Source organism: Mauremys reevesii, linkage group 1, assembly GCF_016161935.1.
Source record: "Mauremys reevesii isolate NIE-2019 linkage group 1, ASM1616193v1, whole genome shotgun sequence".
In the NCBI taxonomy this organism is placed as follows: domain Eukaryota; kingdom Metazoa; phylum Chordata; order Testudines; family Geoemydidae; genus Mauremys; species Mauremys reevesii.
In genome coordinates this window covers 114752691-114777395 of record NC_052623.1, presented here as the reverse complement: position 1 = coordinate 114777395, position 24705 = coordinate 114752691, and the positions used below count along the sequence as shown (strand labels likewise).

Genomic DNA, 24705 nt, shown 5'->3' with positions numbered 1-24705 from the left:
CAGCAAAGAATCCTGTGGCACCTTATAGACTAACAGATGTTTTGCAGCATGAGCTTTCGTGGGTGAATACCCACTTCTTTGCAATGCAAGCAGAAGCAGGGGCAGGTGTATATATATAGCAAGAGAAGCAAGCAAGAGAGATAGGTTAGAGAGATCAGAGGGGAGGATGGGAGGGGAGGATGGGGGGATGAGGTGGTGAAAGGAGAGGGAGAGGAGGAGGAACTGAAACTGGAAACTGGTTTGTCAAGTCATTTAGTCCTTTGTTTTGTCCCTGATTGTGTTAAATATGAATGCAAATTGAATTCAGCAGTTTCTGGTCTGCTGTTTTTCTTTTTTTTTTTTTTTTTTTTTTTTTTTTAAAACTGCTGTGTGGTGGCCAGGTATGGTGTGGTGTTTTTGAGGGTTTTTTTTTGTGTGTTTTGTTTTGTGTCATTTGTCCTTTCCATTTATTTCCTCCCCTTTTATTCTTTCCTTTCTCTATTCTGCTTATTTTTTTTATATATGCATATTGCTTATATATACACACCTGCCCCTATTGCATCCAAGAAGTAAGTGGCAGTCACCCACGTATTAAAGATCTAAGTGTTTTCTGATCATCCTTGGCTGCCCTCTCTGAGAGAGCCTAAGTGATTTAGGTTTATTTTCAAATTTGCTTCAGTAACTTACAAAAATAGCTTTCTAGCGGGATAAATGTGTACAGTATAAGCAGGGTTGCAGAAAGCTTTAAGTGCCATCTATAATTGCAAACAACCATAAGTTCCTGTGATTCAGGTTAACATTGGCTGCATGATTCATAAGCCCACACAGAAGTCATCCTAGGCATGTTACAATTACTGGTTGTACTAAGATCTTTCCTTGATGCAGTAAACTGGTTCTGGGTACATCTTTACATATCAGTCTTCCTCGCCTCACTTACAGCCATCACCATACTCTGCTAGTCCTAAATTTAAAAACAGTTAGAAAAAATTATCAGTATAAACAAGCAAGTTTGGCACCCCTCAAATCACTTAGCTTTCCTTGTGCCAGTTTGTTTTGTTTTGGGGAAGAGGAATTGCAACCCCTTTGGCTTTAACCAGTGGCCCGCTGCATGATTCTTTCTCGTTGTTTTGAAGCTCTCTGGGGCAGGGACTGTCTTTAATGCAGATGGGGCACTGCACAGTACCCAAAATAAACAAATAGACAATGGTGTTAATATCACACGTTGGTACTACTGGGTTAGTCCGAGATGCCAGTGACATTATAATTCAAATAATTAACAGGCAACAAAACTTCTAATACAAGACAGGCTCAAAGAAAAGAGGGTGTAAATTTTAGGATAGCAGGTTATAGGAGCTAGGCTTTGAAAATTGGTGATCCTGATTTAAACCTGAGCCAGTGACAGCTCTAGGTATGGGCCCTTCCAATCCACCAGAAGCTGCACATGCTACTGTGGCTCAGCAATACCCCAAACCTCTGCTAAACAAAGGAGCAAGATATTAGTAACTGAGCTGAGATGTTCTGCTGGGGGTTGCAACTAGGTCAGCAAGCCAGCTTTCTTTAACCATTATTATCTGTAGCAAAACAAAATAGTTACAAGTAATATAACACTGCAGCTGGAGTAAATTCTTCATGCTCTCTTCCAATTTCGCTGGCAAAAGTTAGGAAGAGCACACTTCTGCTGGTTAGTTCGGCTTGGATGCAACTGATGTATCTAGCTTGCAAGTGCATGTGCACACACACACACACATTCCTATTGTTTTACTCACCGAGCATGTTGTTTCAGGTGGTCATTATGCCCTAAAAAAGAAAACTGTGTGAAATAACAGAGTTTGACAGATTGGAATAACCAGTCTCTGTGTGGGAGTAATTGCCATGTCCTTACAAAAATGATGAATAACTTTCATCGTGCAATGTAGTGTGTAATGTTCTGTTTCATTTTATTTCAGTTCAGCTCCACAGCAGCATTTATGTTCATATGTTTCAATTTTCAATTATATTGAATCACACTTGCACTATGAAAATGATTACACAGTTCAAGGAATGGTTATGCATGCACTGTTATTATCTTGTACACTTCAAAACTAGGCCCCAGTCCTACTTCGCTTGAAGGGATTGGCAAAGTCCTGTAGATCTTAATATCCTTTGTATGCTACAGATTTTTATATATACATGATGAGGGACTCTATCCTGGGAAGCTGTGACTGAAAAAGATTTGGGCTAATGTGATCCTTGGATCCATAAATACGGGAACCTCAAGTAGGAGTAAAGAGGTTATTTTACCTCTGTATTTGGTATGCACTGGTGCAGCCATTGCTGGAATACTGGGTCCAGATCTGGTACCAACAATTCAAGAAGTCTGCTGATAAATTGGAGAGGGTTCAGAGAAGAGCCATGAGAATGATTAAAGGATTAGAAAATATGCCAGATAGTGATACTCAAGGAGTTTAATCTATTTAGCTTAACAAAGAGACTGTTAAAGGGATGACTTGACTACAGTCTATAAGTACCTATATGGGTAATAAGTATTTCATAATTGGCTCTTCAATCTAACAGAGAAAAGTATAACACAATCCCACTGTTGGAAGGCAAATTAAGACTGGAAATGAGGTGTACATTTTTAACAGTGAGGGTAATGAACCATTGGAACAATTTACCACGGGTTGTGGTGGATTCTCCATCACTGACATTACTTAAATCAAGATGGGATGTTTTTTCTAAAAGATCTGCTCCACAAATTATTTTGGGGACATTCTATGGCTTGTGTTATAAAGGAGGTCAGACTAAATGACCACAGTGGTGCTTTTCTGGCCCTTGAATCTATGAATAAGTTAGAAATGGAAGTTACCTGGAAGATCATCCAGTCCATCTCCTGGCAATGCAATAAAGGATTGGTCTTTACAGAATGTCTCTAGTGTTCTGCCCAATATAGTATTAAAAGGCCCAAAGGACTGAGCCTGCACCACTCCTCTAGCAAGATTATTCTGTGTAGATTTCATTGTCTGGAAGTAGTTCCAGATGTTCAACCTAGGTTTTTCCTGTCATAGTTTCACATTTAGATACCTGTGTATCACACTAAACTATTGACTATCAACCACAGTTTAAGCAGTCATAAATGAATTCAGCTACCCATGCTCTAGTTATTTAGGGCCAGATTCTGATACCCTTACACCAACTAGCTCTTTGCTCCACAAGTCTTCCAACTGAAGTTGTTTCTATATGAGTAAGGTTATTGGAATCTGTCCTCCATTCTCAAAGCAGTAAAGACAGCCTAGTGAAAGAGCAGTCAAACTCTCTCTCTCTCTCATTCTCACAAACATATTTCAGCCATTTCTTTCATCTTATATATCTTATTTTATATAAAAAGGGATTGCACAATCTTTTCTTTTCAGGATAAATTTATATGCTCCTAAAGAGGAGGGGGAACAGCAAAGTTCTTATGGTGAACTTTCATTTATGATCGTTTTATTTTAATTAGTATAATGAGTGCTGGGGTACCTGTGTTTATTGGACTGCATGCATTTACCTCTAAATATTTGTAAAATGACAAGATATATGACTTAGTGGGAGATATAAAGATGCTTTGTTGCCCATAGGGATCCCAAGTCCAATAAGCTATGGAGTTGCTAAGTGGAACAGAGGAATAACTATGTAAAACTGCATAAATTAGATGTCCCCTGTCTTTCACAACTATTTATCTTACCATTGTGAACAGAGAGACACTACACAAACAAGGAGGTGATGCACTGCTCCCCCAGAAATAGCGAGGCTGTTATGACTGAGGCATTACCGGCAGAGGCGGCTCTAGCCATTTTGCCACCCCAAGCACGGTGGCACACCGCAGGGGGTGCTCTGCCGGTCGCCGGTCCCGCGGCTCCGGTGGACCTCTCGCAGATGTGCCTGCGGAGGGTCCGCTGGTCCCGTGGCTCCAGTGCATCTCCCGCAGATGTGCCTGCGGAGGGTCCACTGGTCCCGTGGCTCCGGTGCATCTCCCGCAGGGACGCCTGCGGGAGGTCCGCCGGAGCTGCCAGCCGCCCTCCTGGGGACCGGCAGAGCGCCCCCCGCGGCATGCCGCCCCAAGCACGCGCTTGGCGTGCTGGGGCCTGGAGCCGCCCCTGAGTACTGGGGGAGTGGAGCACACTCAATGTGACAGTTACTGCACCAGTTCTAAAGATACTGATTGTGTTTCTCCAGGTGAGCATCAACAGCAAACAGACAATGGCTGGGGCAATAGACAAGCCATATTCATGCCCAGACCACATCCAGACATAACTGTTCTGGGGGCTGAACATAGAGGTGAAAGTAAGCCAGTCCGGTGGACCGGCTTCTCCGGTGGTGATTTAAAGGGCCCAGGGCTCCAGCCGGTGTGGGGAGCCCCGGGCCCTTTAAATCACCGCCGGAGCCCTGCTGGCGCTACCCTGGGGCAGTGGCGGCACGGCTCCGGTGGTGATTTAAAGGGCCTGGGGATCCAGCTGCTGCGGGGAGCCTCAGGCCCTTTAAAGCCCCACCCAAGCCCTGCTGCCAGACCTCTGGTGGGGATTTAAGGGCCCGGGGCTCCAGCTGCCACAGAGCTCCGGGCCCTTTAAATCCCCACCTAAGCCCCGCCACCCCGGGGTAGCGGCGGCAGGTTCCCACGGTGATTTATAGGGCCCGGACCTCCACAGCGGCTGGAGCCCTGGGCCCTTTAATTCGCCCCTGAGCTCCCAGCCGTCTCTGCAGCTGGGAGCTCCGAGGTGATTTAAAGGCCCTGGGGCTCACAGCCAGAGCCCCAGGGCCTTTAAATCTTGAAAGGCCCCATCTCTTCCGGTTGAGGCCACACGCCCCCGCTCAGGACTCCAACGTACCAGTAAGTCCTTTAAGTTACTTTCACCCCTGGCTGAACAGCTACTGGCAGTGCTATCTGGCTGCCAGCCTCTCTGGAGGGGAATAGCAGAGGTTTCCTGTGTGGGTTTGTTAGCGAGGAAAACACTCCCGCCAAGAGCCTTCCCTTGTTAGTATAGAAGAGCCATATTATGGTACAGTCACAGGCTAGCTGGCATTTTAAAGCAGGTCAGATTTAGCCTTGCCTGTGACATAAATTGTCCCCCAGCTGATCTTGATCTAGTGACTTAATTACTACTAGTGATCCCAGCTGTGAAAGAGTCAGAGGTAATTACATGGGGGAGAGAGGAGAACTCAATCACATGACAGACCCAGGAGGCAGGGAAGTGCCCGGTGAATAGGATTTTCAGGGAGGAAGTTAATCTACTGTGTAAGAAGCAGGGAGGTCCCTGGGAGAAGCTGCTGGAATTCCTACAGAGGGGAACCATCAAGGAAAACCTGCTAGGAAGAAGTCCCTGCAGGGGAAAAGCCCTGGGAGGCTTGAGAAGCCTGGAAAGACTCTGCAGGGTTTGGGATTAGGGATGAAGAGCAGGGAACCTCAGTGTAGCCCAAGAGGGGCAGAAAGATTATTTGTTAATGATTATTTGGCTTTTCAGTTGGACTCCTTAGCCTGACAGAGAACTGCATTTAAAAGGGACCTGGATGAAGGGCTGGACTATGCAAGTTGTAGACAGAGACAAGCCATTGCAAGGCAACGGAAGTGGTCAGCGGAGTGCTAAGAATGACAACACCTGCAAATCCTTGCTCTGATGGCAGGGCTGCTATGGTAGTGAAGGGATCCCCTTACAGGCCCCTTACTTGTTTCAGTTCTTTAAATTCCCCTATCCATCAAGCTCTAGGCCTATAAACATCCAGTTTTTAAAATCATATAGAGTAGAAGCCACAACTACACTGTTACATAGGTATATTCTATTTCTAAGTACAGGCAAATACTCTGATATTTCAGACACAATTTATGGTTACTGGAAGCAAAAGCTGTTTAATGGCAACTACTGTATGAAAGCTTAATGTTGACCAATGTCAGCAACAAGATTCTCCCAAACCATAAAAACGAGAACCTGCCCCATTCACCGTGTACCCTCAGAAAGCCGTTGGCTAGTAGCTAGGCTTTGCAACATGTCTTGAAAGCGTGAGCTCTGTAAGAGCATTTGAATTCTAAACAGATAATGTTTAAATGTCTTGAACTCTTGACTTATTTATTGCTTATTTCTTTTGTATTCGTAATCTCCAGTGCAGAGGGCTTTACTAAGGCTCTTCAACAAGAATTTTATTTCACGCTAACAGCAGAAAGTTAAAGAAATGTTTGGGACATGGCTGCATGCAGTGTTTAATAATGCTCTCACTTGCTCTTACATTTAGCAGAGGAAATTAGTTGTTATGACAAAATATAGCTCCATGCTGGTAAGATCAGATAAGCAAAGCTGGACAAAAATATTTATTTAGCCAACATTCCGCTTTCTTTAATTTGGCCAGCACACCAATCTTCTGAGAGGCTAAAGGCCTTAGTTGCATTTTGATTGTGAAACTCTTAGACAACAATCTTTCTTGTAAAAGTCCTTGTTAGACAAGGATGAAAATCATGTGAGCTTTTTTTCACTTTAACAGTTCTGTGGTCCCTGGCAAAAATACAATTTTGCTGATAAACAGCATACTGCACATATCTGAAAACCAACATGCTGAACAACATGTAAAATGAAAACATATATAATCAGCAGTATTTTCTGCCTTTTCATGGTTTGGTTTGGTTTTTTCTGTGGAAATTACTCATCTGCAAGTTGGAAGCTATGTGATGTTATAGCTTAAGCATGTATATTTGAAATTTCAGAATAATACTGGGGAAAAAAACTAATGTTAAGAAAATGTGGAGGTTATACTAGTCCACTTTTGGATTAAGATTTTATTAGTGTTCCCATAATGTGCTCTGGGTTCTGTGAAAGCAGAGAACCTTGAACTTGACAGGCCTGAAACACGATTGTGATTGGTCCCCTCCGGGGTGCTACCAGGAACTGGGGTTCCACTTAGCCCTTTGACTCAGCAGGATGGGCTCCCTCTCAGCACTGTGCTGCTCTGATAAGTTATAGGGCTTGGCTACACTTACAAATTTGCAGCGCTGCAGCAGGGTGTGAAAACACACTCTCTCCAGCGCTGCAAATTGCGGTGCTGCAAAGCACCAGTGTGGTCAAAGCCCCAGCGCTGGGAGCGCGGCTCCCAGCGCTGTCCGTTATTCCCCACAGGGAGGTGGAGTACGGACAGCGCTGGGAGAGCTCTCTCCCAGCGCTGGCGCTTTGACTACACTTAGCGCTTCAAAGCGCTGCCGCGGCAGCGCTACCATGGCAGCGCTTTGAAGTGCTAAGTGTAGCCACAGTTATAGACAGCACCCTGTCCTACACTCCCACCAGCATTCACACAGGCATGGACACATTCAGCTGCAGTTGCATGAAGGCTGTGGCCAGGCACTGCATGAACCAACAATAGAGAGGCTGCAGCCAAAATAACCCCCAGCTCCCCAGCATAAGACCCCACAGTTGTAATGTCCTGCCTTGGTTGAAATCCGGAGCAGTATAAATTTATTACCCAGTTTGCCTCTCCCTCAATGTGGAGAGGAATATGCAACAAACTTGTGTTAACCAAACTGAGATTTTTTCCCCAGACACTTCACTCAAAGGCACACTGGTTTAGATAAAGCAAAAACAAGCTGATTAACTACAAAAATATAGATTGTAAGTGATAGCAAACAGATCAAAGCAAATTACCTAGTAAATAAACAAAACTGCAAACTAAGCCTAAAATACCAGAAAGACAGGATATGAATTAGCAATTTCTCACCCTGACTGATGATACAGGCAGGTTTGTAGATTCTCAAGGCACAAGCTGCACTTGCTTTGTAGCTTGGGCTGCCCACCCCCATTCCAAATCCTTTTCTTCCGGAGCTTCTCTCCGGTGTTGAGTTGTGGGGGAGTGAACAGCCAATGTCACTCCTTGCTTTGTACAGCTTTTCAATAGGGCGGGAACCCTTTGTTTCAAACTTGGTTCCCAGACCAGTCTGGGGGAAAATACAGGTACCCAACATAGAGTTCAGAGTCATGTGGTCTGGTTACATGCCCTTGCAGAGTCATAACAGCCATTACTTACAGGCTGGCCAAAACATTCACAGGAAGGCTAAGCTATTCCACAGCCCATTGTCTTTGTTAATGAGCCATTAGCACTGCCTGGCTTCTTCATGGTTGTACCTGAAAGGCTGGGTGTGGGTGTTTTCCAGAGAAAGCCCATTTGAAATACAGATTCATAGTCAATATTTATAACTTTAGATACAAATAGGGTACAGGCATACAAATAGGATAATCATATTCAGCAAATCATAACTTTTCCAACTACACCTTACATGACCCATCTTGTTAAAAATGCATTATAATTATCCCATAATCATGTCATCATAATATTACTATGATGAACATGGGGTGTAGTGTCAGAGTGGTATATAATTATTGAAATAAGATAAACTGTAAATATCTTAGCTGTATGAATAGGGCCAAATTCACAGCCATGAAAAATGCGTCACAGACTGTGAAATCTGGTCTCCCCCCATGAAATCTGGTCTTTTGTGTGCTTTTACCCTATACTATACATATTTCACAGTGAAGACCAGCATTTCTCAAACTGAGGGTCCTGACCCAAAAGGGAGTTGCAAGGTTATTTTTGGGGGGGGAGGGGAGCACGATATTACCACCCTTACTTCTGGGCTGCCTTCAGAGCTGGGTGGCCGGAGAGTGGTGGCTGTTGCATGGGTGCCTAGCTCTGAAGGCAGTGTCCTGCCAGCAGCAGTGCAGAAGTAAGGGTGGCAATACCATAACATCACACTCTTACTTCTGTGCTGCTGCTGGCAGCGGCTCTGCCTTCAGAGCTGGGATACCAGCCAGCAGCTGCTGGTCTCCAGCTGCCCAGCCATGAAGGCAACAACACAGAAATAAGGGTAGCAGTACCACAACCCCCCTCCCTACAATAACCTTGCAACCCCCGACAACTCCTTTTTGGATCAGGACCCTTACAATTACAACACAGTGAAATTTCAGATTTAAATAGCTGAAATCATGAAATTTATTATTTTTAAAATCTTATTGAGGTTAGATGTTGATAGATGTTTGGCTGTATGTGTGTGTTCCCTGTGTGTGCTGCCCCAGCCCTGCGCAGACAGCTGGCACGGCAGACCTTGAGTGAACTACCCAATGACCACAAGATCCGTTAAGGGACAAAGGCACCCAGGCAGGTTTATTATTGCCAAAGCATGGTAGTAGTATTCCGCAGACTCTATCGGACTACTAATACATGTAAGCCCGTAACAATGGACCAGTTCAGTGAATGGAGACAAAAGGCCAGACAAAGATACTCCCTCTGAGATAAATCTTTATACTCCAAAACAAACATAGTATTGCCCCTTTGACACAGTTACTGCCCCCCTGATGTTGCTAGTTATCGCCCATCATTTTGTACATGTTGGTTCGATCAAAACATCTCTACATACTGTCCTCCTGATCTTATCTTTTAGGAGGGGGTCAATGTGTTTCTGTTATCCCTGGGTAATGTTTTTGTACCATCTTTGATGTTGGGATGTTCTGGTACTGGTTGATATTGGGATGTGTTTGCGTGAGCACTTTGTGACTAGCATTTCTTAGGCATGTGTATTTTTGCAATATTAGCCCTGTTCTTGCCAAATTTTGTGAGCACGTTCTGCCTCATACCAGGCCTCTGATACAAGGGCTTATGTCTCAGACCCTCTTCCTACTACACTCATGACTGTGAAACTGACCAAAATGGACTGCAAATTTGGTAGGACACTAATTATGAACAAAGTTACTGCAGTACTAGGCTATTAAATTAATAGATTTAAAGCATAAGAAGTCACAAAGCTAAAGTTAGGCAACATTACATAAGACATGATGCTCAGCAGTATATTTTGTCATACAACTGAAACCAAATCTGGGTCCCATTATCCTCAGAATAAGGCATTTCTCTGTGGAAGCTAGAGGGATAGTATCATTTCCCAAAAACCTCAGAGCAAGGTAATAATTGGAGATATACCAATCTCCTAGAACTGGAAGGGACCTTGAAAGATCATCAAGTCCAGCCCCCTACCTTCACTAGCAGGACCAATTTTTGCCCCAGATCCCTAAATGGCCTCTTCAAGGATTGAACTCACAACCCTGGGTTTAGCAGGCCAATGCTCAAACCACTGAGCTATCTTCCCCCCCAAAGTTGCTACTCGAGTCCAGAGGCTGTGTCTTCTGCCCTTCATAGCTTCCACAGAGCACTATGCCTCAGGACCAAAGGTGTTCCGAATGGCTTCTCCACAATTTGCCACCACCACGCAATGGAACTGTGGCAGCTCATCTGTGTATGAGATTTCCTGAGGAGATGAAGGTGAGATTTGGCCTTTATGATATTAAGAGAAATATACAAAGCTACACATTATTTAACAGTAAAAACGGGAAATAAAAAGAGAGAATGGCTGCTGAGTTAAAACTGCCACCAGAACCTTAATTTTCATATTTCTTGACTTTTTGTGATTTAAATCCTAATACCACAAACACTTACACACATGCTTAACTTTTTGCATGTGAGCTGCCCATTGACGTCAATGAGGCTAATCACATGCATAAGTGTTTGTAGGATCATGGCCAGTTTTTGGCATTTAGGGCCTGATCCAAAGCACTGAGGCCAATCGGGAGATGGGGGAATTCTGGACCTGCTGAAGAAAGTGTAAGATTCGCTATTGCCTTAAATGGGACCAGAATTTCATCTGCAGTCTTTCCATTGCCTTCAGTGGGCTTTCAATTAAACCCTAAAATCAAAGAGTTTAAAAAGAAAAATAAAAGGAGGGAAAAATTTAAAAAGGAAGGGAGGAAAAACCAACAAAAAAAATCTCCAGTGCTACTCATCATGCAGATATTGTAAATTTATGGAATTTATTTTAATAGAATTATCAATCTGAACATGGAACTTCCATGAATTGCAGCTATTTGATTTTTCTTTGATATAAATTATATTGCCCATAATAATGAAAATCAGATTTTTCATTACTTTTTCCAACAATGAAATTGTGATATTAAATATGAAAATAAATAGCATTTAAATTCAATATTTAAATTAAATATTCCCCCCCCTCAAATTTCTATGTAATTCATAGGAATTTGTGGAATTTCTATAGTGGCCACACTATTATTTATAAACTCCCCAAGGGGATGTTACAGTTTTTCAGACAAATGGATATTACTTCACATTTGCATTTTCCTTTCCAAATCCTTTCATTGCAGTGGGATTACTCTGTGTGCATGTGTGCTTCACACACACATTTGCTATGTGGCATAACTGAACCATGTTGTGAGAATTTCTCTTGTGGAGCATATACTGCCTGGCAGCTTTAAATAACCTTCATTAATTTGGTTTCTTCTCTGTCCCTTTCTCAGTTAAAAATATTGTAATAACAATAGTTTTTAGAGTGTGATTTATAAACAATACATCTCTAAAAACAATTAAAATGAGAATTGGAAAGGTTTCATGCTGATAAACAGCTGAATTTTTGTCTTCCAGCCAGATGATAATTGAACATTATTTTACAGAATCATAGAATTGTAGAACTGGAAGGGACCTCGAGAAATCTTTTAGTCCAGTCCCCTGCCCTCAAGGCAGGACTAAGTATTATCTAGACCAGAGGTGGCCAAACTGTGGCTCTTTTACAGTTAAAGTGCGGCTTGCAGAGCACCCTGTGCTCTGCTTACCAAATTGTGGGGTAGGTAGCTCAGGGCTTCTACCCAGTGGAGGGGCTAGGGGCTTCTGCCAGAGATAACTGGGAGGGGGACAGATTGAAGGAGGGGGGCATAATTTAAAAGTTCACCCCACCAACAGCCTGAGTCTTGCCCCTTCCAGGCGCACACACCCTTTTATTCTCCGTGGCCCCTCCCTGCAGCTCCCAGGTGTTAGCTCCGCCTGGAGCGGCAGTGACAAACTGCTGGGAACTGCAGGGAAGGGTCGCTGCTTTAGCTCCATGGGGAGAGGCAGCAGCAAAAGCAGTGGCTTTCTCTGTTGACTCATATTTAGCTTGTGATCCACTTTGACCCCCAGATCTGTTTCTGCAATACTCCTTCCTAGGCAGTCATTTCCCATTTTGTATGTGTGCAACTGATTGTTCCTTCCTAAGTAGAGTACTTTGCATTTGTCCTTATTGAATTTCATCCTATTTACTTCATACCATTTCTTCAGTTTGTCCAGATCATTTTGAATTTTAATGCTATTCTCCAAAGCACTTGCAACCCCTCCCAGCTTGGTATCATCCACAAACTTTCTAAGTGTGCTCTCTATGCCATTATCTAAATCATTGATGAAGGTATTGAACAGAACTGGATCCTGATGCTAAGGCACTGTACAAATATCTCAATCATGATCATAATCTAACTTCTGTGAAATTTTAGTTGACATTGGCTGCTTGCTTAAAATATAGTTGAAACTCTCCTTAATGAACTCAATCTTTGATGTCTGGGACCCATAGCTAAAGTTTCTGGTTCAATGATTTTAAAATTAGATTATAATTAATGAGTCCTGGTTTTTGCTTCAGTTTCAGTTGTTGCCTGCAGTAGACCAAGAAAGAAGGTTATACATAAGGGAAAAATCATTGACTGGGTGAAATTGGCCCCTGTGTAGCAGACCAGCACAAGACAGCGTACATCCTCAAAATAGGGCTTAAATGGAATTTAGTTGATGCACAGGCATTGGGCTAGGTCTCTCCATTGGGGTCAGTTTCTCCCTGTGAGTATAAACGTAGCACGTGCAGTCTTTCCCAATGGTGCTGTCTTTCCCAATGGGCCCAATCATCTTTTCCTATAGGAAAGCCCACAGACTGGGACTAAAGGAGAGGAAACCTCAGCGAGGCTCTTCTCACAGAGATTTCTCCCCATTTATTCCATCTGGAGGCGAGTTTGACTCCCTTCCAATGGAACAGACTGCAGGAACCTCCCACAAAGCCTGTGGATTAAATAGATCTGAAAGGCTCGGGGGGGGAGGGAGATCCATACCCCTATAGCAGCTCTGACCTATGCCTTGACTGTGTTGTCTCACAAATGGAGCTGCGCTGCCAGGGTGTCCCCTGCCATGGCTTCCCCCCAGGGACCTCTCTTAAAAGGGGAATGTCCACTGCAAAACCGGGGACATGGAAAAATAATCAAGCTCCAGGCATTATTACATTCCCACTCTGGCTCCTTGAGGCTGCTGCAGGGACCAAGCACATCCACTCCAGTTTGCCTACCCTCTCTGCCTGTGCAGATCTCTAGGCCACCAATATGTGGGAACAGAAAATCCATGCGAGGATTAATATAAGGGTATGTTCAAGCCCTGTGTTTTCCTATGCTCACATTATGGGCCTGAACCTGCAGACCTTACTCAAGCAAAACTCCTATTGACATCAACGGGCTATTTTGCTTGATTAAGGGCTACAGGAACTGGTCCAATAGAAGCAATATTTTTTAGACTTACAGTTAAAGATACAGTATACATGACTATGTAGTATTAATTCTTAGGGTAATATCTGGTTTATCTCTCTCCTAATAAAGTCCCTATATAACACTATAAAAAAAATCACATTAGAAAAAGAAGCCAATAGTAGCTATCCTAAAGCAGGGGCCTTACAAGGAAAAATAAAACAGGAAAGCACATAAAAATAAGATACTAACATGCTTTTTTTTTTTGTACAAGAACAAGAATTTATTTCAAATATCTCCGTGGGTAAGGGCAATCGCCAGGAGAAATCTGTTCTTCATAACCCTTTCTGTGATGCTCATCAACATGGTGTCTGAGTTACTCTTAACATGAATAACTTTATCACAACAGCACTGTGAGATTAGTAATCATTATCATCTGAATTATACAGAGGGAGAACTGAAGCATGGGAAGACTAAGTCATGACTTGCCTAGGTAGCTTGTGGCAGGGCCAGGAATCAGAACCCAGTGTCCTGAATTCTAGTCTTAACTTATGGCATAAGTCTAACTGTAGTACATGTTTCAAATCAAAGGGGACAGATTAACATCTGAAGTCTTGCAGTAGGCCCACTCTGAAGTTTGAGGATTCCTCAATCATCATCTTTTTTTCCACCAGTAATTTAGGCCACTCCTGTCCCATTTCACATTATTCTCCTTAACAGCTGAACACACTAGGCCCAGATCTTCAAAGGTATGTAGGTGCCTAGCTCCTACTGATTTCAATGAGAATTAAGCCAGTAAATACCTTTGAACTATGACCCAGCTCTTTGTATTCCAGCTCTCCACAGACTTCAGTCTGTCCTTCATCAACTCAGGACTTCGGTTTTCTATTGTAAATGGGTATCAGACTTTCCTGTTCCCAGAATCTTAATTCATTAATGTTTGTAAAATACTTGTATGGAAAATGCTGTATACCTGTCACATTTGTGTACGCTTCTCATGTTCTGTTTTTGAATGTTGCTATATTCATAAACAAAAATGTTTTACCAGAGAGTTAAGCTTGATAGTATATTTCAGTGGAATCCAGCTTACACCCAAAACAATATTACTTACTTTAAATCAATTTTACTCTTGAAAACCCCAAATATTAGAAAGCCCTGGCATTTTAAAACTTTAGCTATAGATCACTCTTGACAATATGCTTTCTGAGGTAATATATTGCTGCTCGCTAATGTATCTCCATGTCCTCTACTGCAGAAACACCTAGCCAAGTTGTCTGAAACTGGGAAAGTAAAGCCACGTCTGTTAGAAACTACCTTCTTCCTAATTTTACTAAGGTATAAAAAAGCAGAATCTTATAATCTGTTACTAAAATGTAATTTTGGAGATTCTAATATCAATGACCTCCATTTTCTCCCTTCCATGCTATATTTGATTCCAGGAGTTGTTTGCACCAGTAGTTATCAGAATGCTCATATAGTGGATCACTTTGCTAAAAACCTATATGCTCCCTCATCAGAGAGTCCAGTGAATGCTACCTATTGTTCCAGTGGGCAGTGTGCTAATTCTGTTTCTCAGAGGCTCTTTTTCTAGGCATTTCCCCTTTCAACTGGTTTTTGTGAGACTTGAAAAACTCATGGCAGTCAATAACAAGGTTCAATCTGATCAACAGCATTACCTCTGGAAACTAATTCTTCAACAGTTACAGGCATGCCTTATAGCATGCTGATCCTCTGCTGTAACCTAATCTCAACTTCCATTTTTCTTTGTCTCCTACAGTGAAACTTAAGGCCTGATTCACCTTATCATTTACTCTAGATATCAGGCTGTTAAAATATAATTGTAACCCCCAAGGAGATTACATAGATTCCTGGAGCTCTGTCTGCTGGCAGCTCAGGGAGGAGGAGCCAAGGCAACCTCAGAGTCTGCCCAGCAACCAATAGGGAGTGGAGATGCCCCTCCCAGGGAGTTGAGGAGAGGGAGAAGCCATTTTTTGAGGAGAGGCTGGAGCCAGCCAGGGCAAAGGCCAAACTGGCTGTGTGGGGAGCTGGTGAGTCCCAGGCCTGCAAGCAGGGTTCCCCCTGAGAACTGGCCTCTAGGGACCTGACACCAGATTCCCCAGCTGGGTTTTCCTTCCTCACGGCTGATTCCCAATTGTTATGTTTGCTGAGAAATTTCCCCAGCCAGGCTGGGTTCGCCTCCAGCTCCCCTGGTGAGACCAGTCCCCACATGGTCAGCGCTGCTAGTCCAGGGCTGATTCCTGCCTGAGGAGGATCCCTGCCAGCGGACAGCAGCCCCTGAAATCGTTCAGCGTCATCCTCAACCCTGAAGATCATTTGTGGAGTTTGTGAGTGCCTTGTCTTTAGTTAGTTAGTCAGGGAATTTGTTTTGGGGACTCTCTACTCCCTGAACTGTGTCCTCAAGCCAGGGAGTGAGGGTTTGAGGATTTTATAATCTACCGCTTATTACACCTGTGGAGGGATTCACCACCTCCTCCCACTTGTGGGTCTTTTGGGCTGTACTGAACCCAGTCAGCCACACTGCTACACCTCTGCAGAGAATTGTATAGGTCATCAAGGGCCCCAGCAAGGTACGCGTACCAACAGGACACTAGTTTTACATTTGTTACATCCAGACACGGGTATTTTAAGTATGGGCACCGGTGACCCTAAACATAGTGTTTCCCCTATTATGTTGTATTTGTTGCCTGTTTAATATAATTGTTGTGTTGAATATATTTTTATGTGTTGTGTTATCTCTTGGAAGTCTCCAACTATCTGGCAAATAAGTGGGGATTCCTCTGTAGTTAGGATTTTCCGCCCAAGCTGCCCTGGTGACCCTGCCAGGAAGGAGCGAGGGGGGTGGAGGCACCGCCAACTAATTTCATAACCAAAAAAAGAAAAAAGATTCACCCTACTGAGTGGATGGCGGGATCCAAAAGAACCCAGACCTGTCCATCAGAACATGTAAGTGGATTGCCAATAAAGGAGGTAATCAGGTGGAGAGGGGCGCTACATAATTATTTCCCTTCTGGAACAAAAACAACACCAAACCCCACACCTTAAAAATTCAGCTTGAGCAATCATGTTTTACCTAACCAGAAAAATTTCTAATGAAAGAAAAAAAACATATACACGTGAATTATGATTTGGGGCAATCAGCACATGAAATAAAATTAGTTTATTCAAAAAGTAAATTGCAAGGGAAAGAGAGAAATGCATCACACAACTAATTTAAAATGAATTTTCAGCTCCCCACAATTATGTCCGTAGGCTCTTGCTCCGCTGATATCCCAGTATGTTGTGACATCACAGCTATAATAGACCATTGCTGGAGCAAGCAGCTGGCCCATAGAAGATGTAGAGCAGGTCCATTTCCATTTTGCAGCCTGCCTCTACTGGAACTCTCCTGCAAATATTCTTTGGCCACACAGGAGTAAAGATTTGGCCCAGTGGGCAAAACATTTTATTTATCAAATGTAGGAAATATATTTCTGGCCACCATTAACAAATGTAACTCTTCAGGATATATATCTAAAATAGAAATTAACCATTTTTTTAAATTATATTTCTCCAAATAGAATCCAAAATCATGGGCCTTTTTCTGCATTATTTTTGTTTACCTTTTTAATAAGGGAAAAATAGAGTGGATTTAACTTGACTTCAGCAAGGAAAAGATAAAAACTTCCTACTGTAGATAGGAAATGAGTGATTTGAATAAAATGAAGAAATGCTGGCTGATCAGCACAGTAGCTCACTGATTATTTATCAGGCTACGCAGCTCTTTCAGCCTGTTGTAGGAATTTATCTTCAAGGCAAAATGTATCATCGGGCAGAAATGCTGAATCACAGTAGATATTAAAGATTTTGCTTACTTAGCAAACTATCAACCTATTGCTAGATATGTTGTTTTGGAAAACTATTTAGAGTTAGGATGCCATTAAATTATTCCTATTTAATTATACTAAGGGTGGTGTTTAAACTGGCAAATAAACTATGAGCCACATTCACAATATGTCCATATCATCTCCTTACTTTCCCCTTTCCTTTCTCTGTGGATGCCATTATGAGAGTGGTTCCCTAATTCTTTCATAGCATGGAACACATCTCAACAGAGAGATCATCATGAGGACCATATCCTCTTCCATTTATGACTGCATAGGCCAACTCCACTCCCACAGGCAACTAACTGCCATCCCTCTGGCAACTAAAGCAATAGTTTACATGAGAAAAGTATTATTAGGAAGACAGCTAATGTATTTTTAGATCCTTTAGTGCAGTTTAGCGGCTGAAAACAAGGGGAGTGCCAGTGCCATGTGAACAGCCAGCTCTGAGGACCATGAGAAAGTGCTACATGGACCAGCGTCTGGGAACTACTGCGTTATGACAACTATTTCCTTTGTCACCAAACCCAGTGGAAGGCAAGATGGCACCTGTTTCAAGTGTATATATTTTAAGACATCTTTAGAAAAATCAAAAGTTTGCAAGTTTGAGGGGGAAGGGGACAAATGGGGTCTCATCTGCCCTAAATTGCAAGGACTTAAATTGTCCAGAATGCTGTGGGTGATATTCTGGCTCCGCTGAAGTCAATGGGAGTTTTGCTATTGGTTTCAGTAGAGCCAGAATTTCAATGTACCTAAGCAATTTCTTGTTTGATTACTTATTAAAGTTAATGAGTACTATAAGCAAGTGAGGGGTCAGGGCCCCATTTCAGAGGCAATGGTGGAAGAGTGTGTGTGTGTGTGTGTGTGTGTGTGTGTGTGTGTGTGTGTGTGTGTGTGTGTGTGTGTGTGTGTGTGTGTGTGTGTGTGTGTGTGTGTGTGTGTCCCAAAGAAAATTCAGCTGGACTCTGGACAAATCTACTTATCACTTTGGGGTTAATATGTTACACACTATAGGGGTTTATATTGATAATTATAGTTTTGCTACAATTTTTTCCTATTTTTTAAATTTCCTTGACAGTTTTTTCTTCTTTTTTTGAACTTCTCAGTAGTAATATATGGAGAAGTGATATTAGCATTTAGGGGAGGGTATGATGGACATATTGTTCTCGATCAAGAAATAAATTATGCATTTTCTTGTAAAATACTATATATGAATTTTGCTTAGGGCTGGATAACTGTATGACCCATATTTGTTATAATAAAACTTTGACTTACATGGCACTGATGATGCTCAGCTCCTTAATACCTGATCTAGTCCAATTGACTGATTACCCAAGCTGTGTTTGGATTGCAGTTGCCCAGGAATATGCGGATTGTTTTCCAAGAGTCAAGAGGGGAAGTTGGAGAAAGCAGGCTGGGCTGCTACATTTTTCATGAGAGAGAAAGGAAGAGAAGGGAGTGGAACCTTCCAATTTGTGAAGAGCTGAGCAGCTCTGGCCTGTTCCATTTCCTTCCCCACCTCTCCATTCTCCTCCCCTCCCTTGTTATGAAAAAGTAGCCGTCCATTCTGCTTCCTTCCTCCTAATTGCTCACTAGTAGTAAGATCATGGTAGTTGGTCCATGCATAATGTAGATCCACTGGTCCAAAATTCTGGATTGAGGAGAGAAGTGGGCCATGTTCACTAATCCCTTCCTTCAACCGTTGTAGTATCAAATCAGGTGTCTGCAGGCTCGGACTAAGGATTCTGTACTTCAGCACTAGACGTTTGGCCTCAATAATCAGCCCAGGTGCTGATCCCATCACACAATGCACTCTACCTCAGGATTTGGCCCTAAAATTACCAGGACATTTGTAATAGTTGAGGTTACCTTGCCTAGAGGGCAAATGTGTCCCAGAATTATCATCTCATTTTGCTAATGCGTGAAGCCACTTTTGAATTTTAATTACAATTCTGACCTCTAATTAAAGGAAATCACACTGAGCTGAATCCAAGACAGTCTCAGTGGGGACAACATTAGAGCTTCCTGTCCTTGAAAACTATGGTTTATTTCCCAGCATCAGACTTGGAACTGCAGTTCATAACAGTAAGCAGCAAATTCCAGATCTTAATGTGCTAAGCATATTTTGGCACATTCCCAACTGGTAGTGTGATTAGGTCAAGAATCCTGAATTCTACCTGCTTAGTTGTAAGGATTTTCACATTTAAGTACACTATTTTCCACCACCTTTAAATTTAAAAAATATTCTGATATGATGTAATTTCACATTTTTTGCTATACAGAATGTAGAAAATTTTGCAACTGTAATTTACACAGTTTCAGTAGAGACCAAAGGAGTAAGGTGATGGAACAATCCTATCATTCAGGGCTGCTGGAACAATATTTATAGTGGGGGTACTGAGAGCCATTGAACCAAACTATAAACTCTGTATATAATGGAAACCACTTCAAGCCAGGGGGTGCAGCAGCACCTCTAGTTTCAGCACCTATGCTATCATTAGGCTTGGAAGGATTAGATTTTCCTTGGTGTAAATGTTGATTTCATCATACATAAACAAACCAACACAATATTTCCACTGCTAATTGAAATTTACTTCTTCTTGAGAACTTATTAGAGTTTGATATAAGGATATTTACTTCATATATTTTGACATGTGATGTTGCCAATTTGTGTGTTTTTTAAACCATTATAAAGCTTTAAGTTTTTTTGAATCTCAGCATCTATTGCCATTAAATAATTGTTTGACCTTCCCCAATAATTACTCACAATTGTGATAATTTAAATAGATAAAAATTGAAAAAAGCTTAAAAATTAACTTCAATATTATCTGTCAAAATTATATATATAAATCCAAGTCTGCCAAGCCTACCTATCATTTCTAATACGTCAGGACAGAGGCATTTTGGCCATGTGGGGAAACTGGACCACCTATAGGATAAAGATCTTCAGTCTCCAATGAGGTCAGGCTAGCATTTTTCTTGAGCAACACAATACTTCGTAGGATGGTAAAGAGTCCCTGTCATGCACCTAGCTGATGGAGTGCTGTACATGGGAGAATAATTCCTTCCTGACCACCACAGTTGACCATCTTTTATCCTGAAGCATGATTTCTGATCATCCATTTACTCTTATCAGTATCTTAGCTCGCATTTTACAACTACATTCTGCAACTACAAATGTTATCACAAAGTTAACCAATTTTTAAAATATCCAGTTACAGCATTTGACTGAATGATGCTCTGTAGCAGCAATTCTTTACAGACCAAGAATACATGGCATAAAGATGAGATATCTATAATTTGTTCAAAATGTAAATATTCCTTTGTTTTTTTGGTAAGGGACCAGGTAAAGAAGAGTAACTGACCAATACTTTTCAAAAGATTGAATACCTTACTCAAATTCCCTCTAAGTCTTTTCCTTACCAGTCTAAATAATACTAAATTTTGTAGTCTCTTATCAAGGACAACCATATTCCTAGACATTTGTGTTGCCCTTCTCAGGCCTGGTCTACACTTCGAGTTTATCTCGAATTTAGCAGCATTAAACCGAATTAACCCTGCACCCGTCCACACAACGAAGCCCTTTATTTCGCTATAAAGGGCTCTTAATATCGATATCTGTACTCCTCCCCGATGAGGGGAGTAGCGCTGAAATTGGTATTGCCATTTCGAATTAGGGTTAGTGTGGCCGCAATTCGACGGTATTGGCCTCTGGGAACTATCCCACAGTGCACCATTGTGACTACTCTGGACAGCAATCTGAACTCGGATGCACTGGCCAGGTAGACAGGAAAAGCCCCGCGAACTTTTGAATTTTATTTCCTGTTTGCCCAGCATTGAGAGCTGATCAGCACAGGTGACCATGCAGTCCCAGAATCAAAAAAGAGCTCCAGCATGGACCGTATGGGAGATACTGAATCTGATCTCTGTATGGGGAGATGAATCTGTTCTATCAGAACTCCGTTCCAATAGACGAAATGCCAAAACATTTGAAAAAATCTCCAAGGGCATGATGGACAGAAGCCACAACAGGGACTCAACACAGTGCTGCGTGAAACTAAGGAGCTGAGACAAGGAGCTGAGACAAGCATACCAGAAAGCCAAAGAATCAAATGGATGCTCATGGAGGGATGGGTGACTGACTGTAGCTATCCCACAGTTCCCGCACTCTCCGAAAACCATTTGAATTCTTGACTGAGCTCCCAAAGCCTGAAGGGTCAAAAACATTGTTGTGGGTGGTTCAGGGTATATGTCATCAGCCCTCCCACCCCCACCATGAAAGCAAAGGGGAAAAAAATAGTTTCTCGCCTTTTTTCAATGTCACCGTATGTCTACTGGATGCTGCTGGCAGATGTGGTGTTGCAACGCTACACAGCAGCATCCCCTTCCCTTGCCTTGCGGACGGCACAGTATGACTGATATCCGTCATCGTCGTCCCGTGAGTGCTCCTGGCTGGCCTCGGTGAGGTCGGCTGGGGGCACCTGGGCAAGAATGGAAATGACTCCAGGTTATTCTCTTCTTTAAGTTCTGTCTAATGGAGATTCACTCCTGCCTGGAATATCATGGCAGCTGGAGGCTGCCTTCCCCTCCCCCCTTTGATCTCTGCTTGCAGAGGCAATAAAGTCAGTGTTGTTTCTTATTCATGCATTCTTTATTACTTCATCACACAAATTGGGGGATAACTGCCACGGTAGCCCAGGAGGGGTGGGAGAGGAGGGAAGCAACGGGTGGCGTTGTTGCAGGGGCACCCCCTAGAATGGCATGCAGCTCATCATTTCTGTGGGATGTCTGGGGCTCTGACCCAGAGTGGCCATTTGCCTCTCTGGTTCTTTAGTAGGCTTGCCTGATATTCTAGGCAGGACTGACTCTCCATTAGACAAAACTTAAAGAAGAGAATGACCTGGGGAGTCATTCCCATTTTTGTCCAGGCGCCCCCGACCGACCTCACGGATGCCGGCCAGGAGCACCCATGACAGCAGCAGACAGTACAGTATGACTGGTAATCGTCATTGTCAACTTGCAAAGCAGCAGACGGTACAGTAGAGCTGGTAACCGTCTTTGCTAACTTGCAAAGGCAAGGGGATGCTGTTGTGTAGTGCTGCAGTACGGTGTCTGTTAGCAACATCCAGTAGACATACGGTGACAGTGAAAAAAGCCTGAACAGGTTCCATGGTTGCCGTGCTATGGCGTCTGCCCGGGCAATCCAGTGAAAAGGGCGTCAAATGCTTTCATGGAGGGAGGATTGACTGACGACATTTACCCATAACCACCCGTGAAAATTTTTTGGCCCCATCAGGCATTGGGATCTCAACCCAGAATTCCAATGGGCGGGGGAGACTGCGGGAACTATGGGATAGCTATGGGATAGCTACCCACAGTGCAACGCTCTGGAAGTCAATGCTAGCCTCGGTACATGGATGCACACAGCCAACTTACTGTGTTTAGTGTGGCTGCGTGCACTAAACTTTATACAATCTGTTTCCAAAAATCATTCTGTAAAATCGGAATAATCCTGTAGTGTAGACATACCCTCTGTCTTCTCTGTTATATATCTCTTAACGTGCAGTGACCTACAAGCTCATATATGCAACTGAAGACCTCTGTGCCCATACAGAACATCTTTAAAGTCAATCAGGGCATAAATACTGGCAGAATATCATTGTTCTATATAGTGTCATTTTAATATTTTATGCATTACTTTTCTATCCTTTTTCATGTCCTTAGAACTAATTTCATGTTTTAACTGCTACTGTGTTCTGGGAAGGAAAGTATATGTATATTCAAATATCTTATTGTATTTAAAATATTAAAACATCATCTATTGATCAACAAGTTTGGGGAAATGTTTCTGCCTATTTACATAAGCCTGATAACTGCAGGTATTTTGAAGCATTTACAGCATCACTGTGCTATCTGTCATAGTGTAACTGCTGATGAGTCATAAGTGATTGGCAGATATGAGAATACACCATTTTAGTTAATTCAATATCTAAGTAATCTCCAAGTTTTCCCCTTGGAGGCCATTAGCTGAAAATATAAAACTGAAAAGTGGAACCTTTATTTGTGAAGAAAAATATATAGGGGGAAAATAATCTAAGCACCCTATTTCAACTAGAATTGGGTTTGGTTTGACCTCTAATTCGTTTTATTCCCACTAATAATTGTAATCAATTTACATTTAATCTGATTCCAGGGAGGAACTCCCCCCTCAACTTTTGGGGTAAACTTTTAGCTTATCAATATATCTTCCTTTTAGGTATTCGAACAATACGCTGCTCATTTAGTTCTTCTAAATCACTTAATCCTCAATCCTACTCATATTTACACACGTGCTTGATTTATGCACAAAACTAGTCCCACTGCAGTAAATCCTCAAAGCTGAGAGCCTTAAACCTGCGAGCAGTTGCGTTCAATGGGATTGCTGAGGTGGTGCATAAAGCTGTTTGCAGAACCGGGGCCGTAGATTTCCAGGGCTCAGGTACTACAGGGACGAACGCAAACCAAGGCGGCGAGTTGAGCGAGAGCCGGCGATGAGATGCAAAGGGGAGCCCTTGCACAACGCATGAATGCGCTATGGCCGGGGCTGTTTTTAAAGGGGTCACTCACTGGGCTGCGTTAGGCACCTGCGGGCCCCGGCAGTTCAGTCCCCGCGGGACTGTCCCTGCGCGCAGCTTGTCTCCATGCGCCCGCGCTCCACGCCCCGCGGCGCTGCTGCTGCCGCACCGAGCCAGAGGCGATAGGTGTGTCCGCGCGGCCCGGCCGGTCCAAATGATTGGGCGAGAGGAGCGCGAGCGACTCCCCTGCCGGGCTCTGCTGCAGCCTGCACGCGCGCGCGCCCGCCTCGCTCCCACAGTAGCCGCGCTCTCCCCGCTCGCGCCGGAGCGCCCCGCTCCGCTCCTCCTGCTCCCGCAGCCCGGCACCGCCGCAGCATGGCGCAGCCCGCGGCCGCCCTCGGGGCCGCCCTCCTGCTAGTCCTGCTGGCCACAGACTCCTCGCCGAGTGAGTGCCTCGGGGGCCGCCGCCCAGCCCGGGGGGAGAACAACGCCCCTCGCCGGGACCCCCTCCCCCGCAGCAATGCACCAGCCCAGCCTCTGCGACCGGGTGCGGGGGAAAGCAGCAGCAGCAGCAGTTGCCCCCTTTGCTCCCAAGGGCACCCGGAGAGCGTTTGGCGGGACGGGGAGGGGATGATGGGGGGGACACTGGCATTGTTGCGTGGGCAGGAGTAGTGGGGGCATGGCTGGGTGCACGCGTGTGGCATTGGTCTAGGGGGCTGGAGGGGCAGGCAGGGTGTGAGCGCACCCCTGGGGCATTGCACGGGGGGGGCGGGTGGTGCAAAGCCGCGTCTGCCCGGTGTTTGGGGAGCGGGGTGCATGAGCGTGTCTCGTGCGGGCAGGCGCTGCGGAGAGGACGTGCTAGTGGCGGCGCTTTGTGCGGAGTGCAGCAGGGGGTGCGTGTCGCAAGGTGTCTGGAGCGGGGCCGGCCTGCTGTGACGCGGGCTCGCC

At 43.8% G+C, this 24705-nt stretch overlaps 1 protein-coding gene and 1 long non-coding RNA gene across 5 annotated transcripts in view; one reads left to right on the top strand and one right to left on the bottom strand.

Moving 5' to 3' along the window:
* Positions 1-633: 633 nt before the first annotated feature.
* Positions 634-24065, bottom strand: LOC120407090. Of its 2 annotated transcripts, none has more exons than XR_005599786.1 (4): positions 23810-24065; positions 2260-2338; positions 1746-1776; positions 634-940 (listed from the first exon to the last, which is right to left on the bottom strand). It is a non-coding gene; the product is annotated as an uncharacterized LOC120407090 (long non-coding RNA). The 2 variants fall into 2 exon arrangements; XR_005599787.1 differs by having other exon boundaries at positions 2260-2335.
* GAS6 (growth arrest specific 6) overlaps positions 24040-24705 on the top strand; it is a 71054-nt gene continuing 70388 nt past the window's right edge. For 2 of the 3 annotated variants that reach the window (XM_039542411.1, XM_039542403.1), the window contains exon 1: positions 24041-24202. In XM_039542411.1, the coding sequence (XP_039398345.1) occupies positions 24133-24202 (70 nt within the window). In that variant the 5' untranslated portion in view covers positions 24041-24132. Of the gene's footprint in view, positions 24203-24705 lie in introns of all 3 variants that reach the window. The other variant, XM_039542419.1, reaches the window with a different exon arrangement.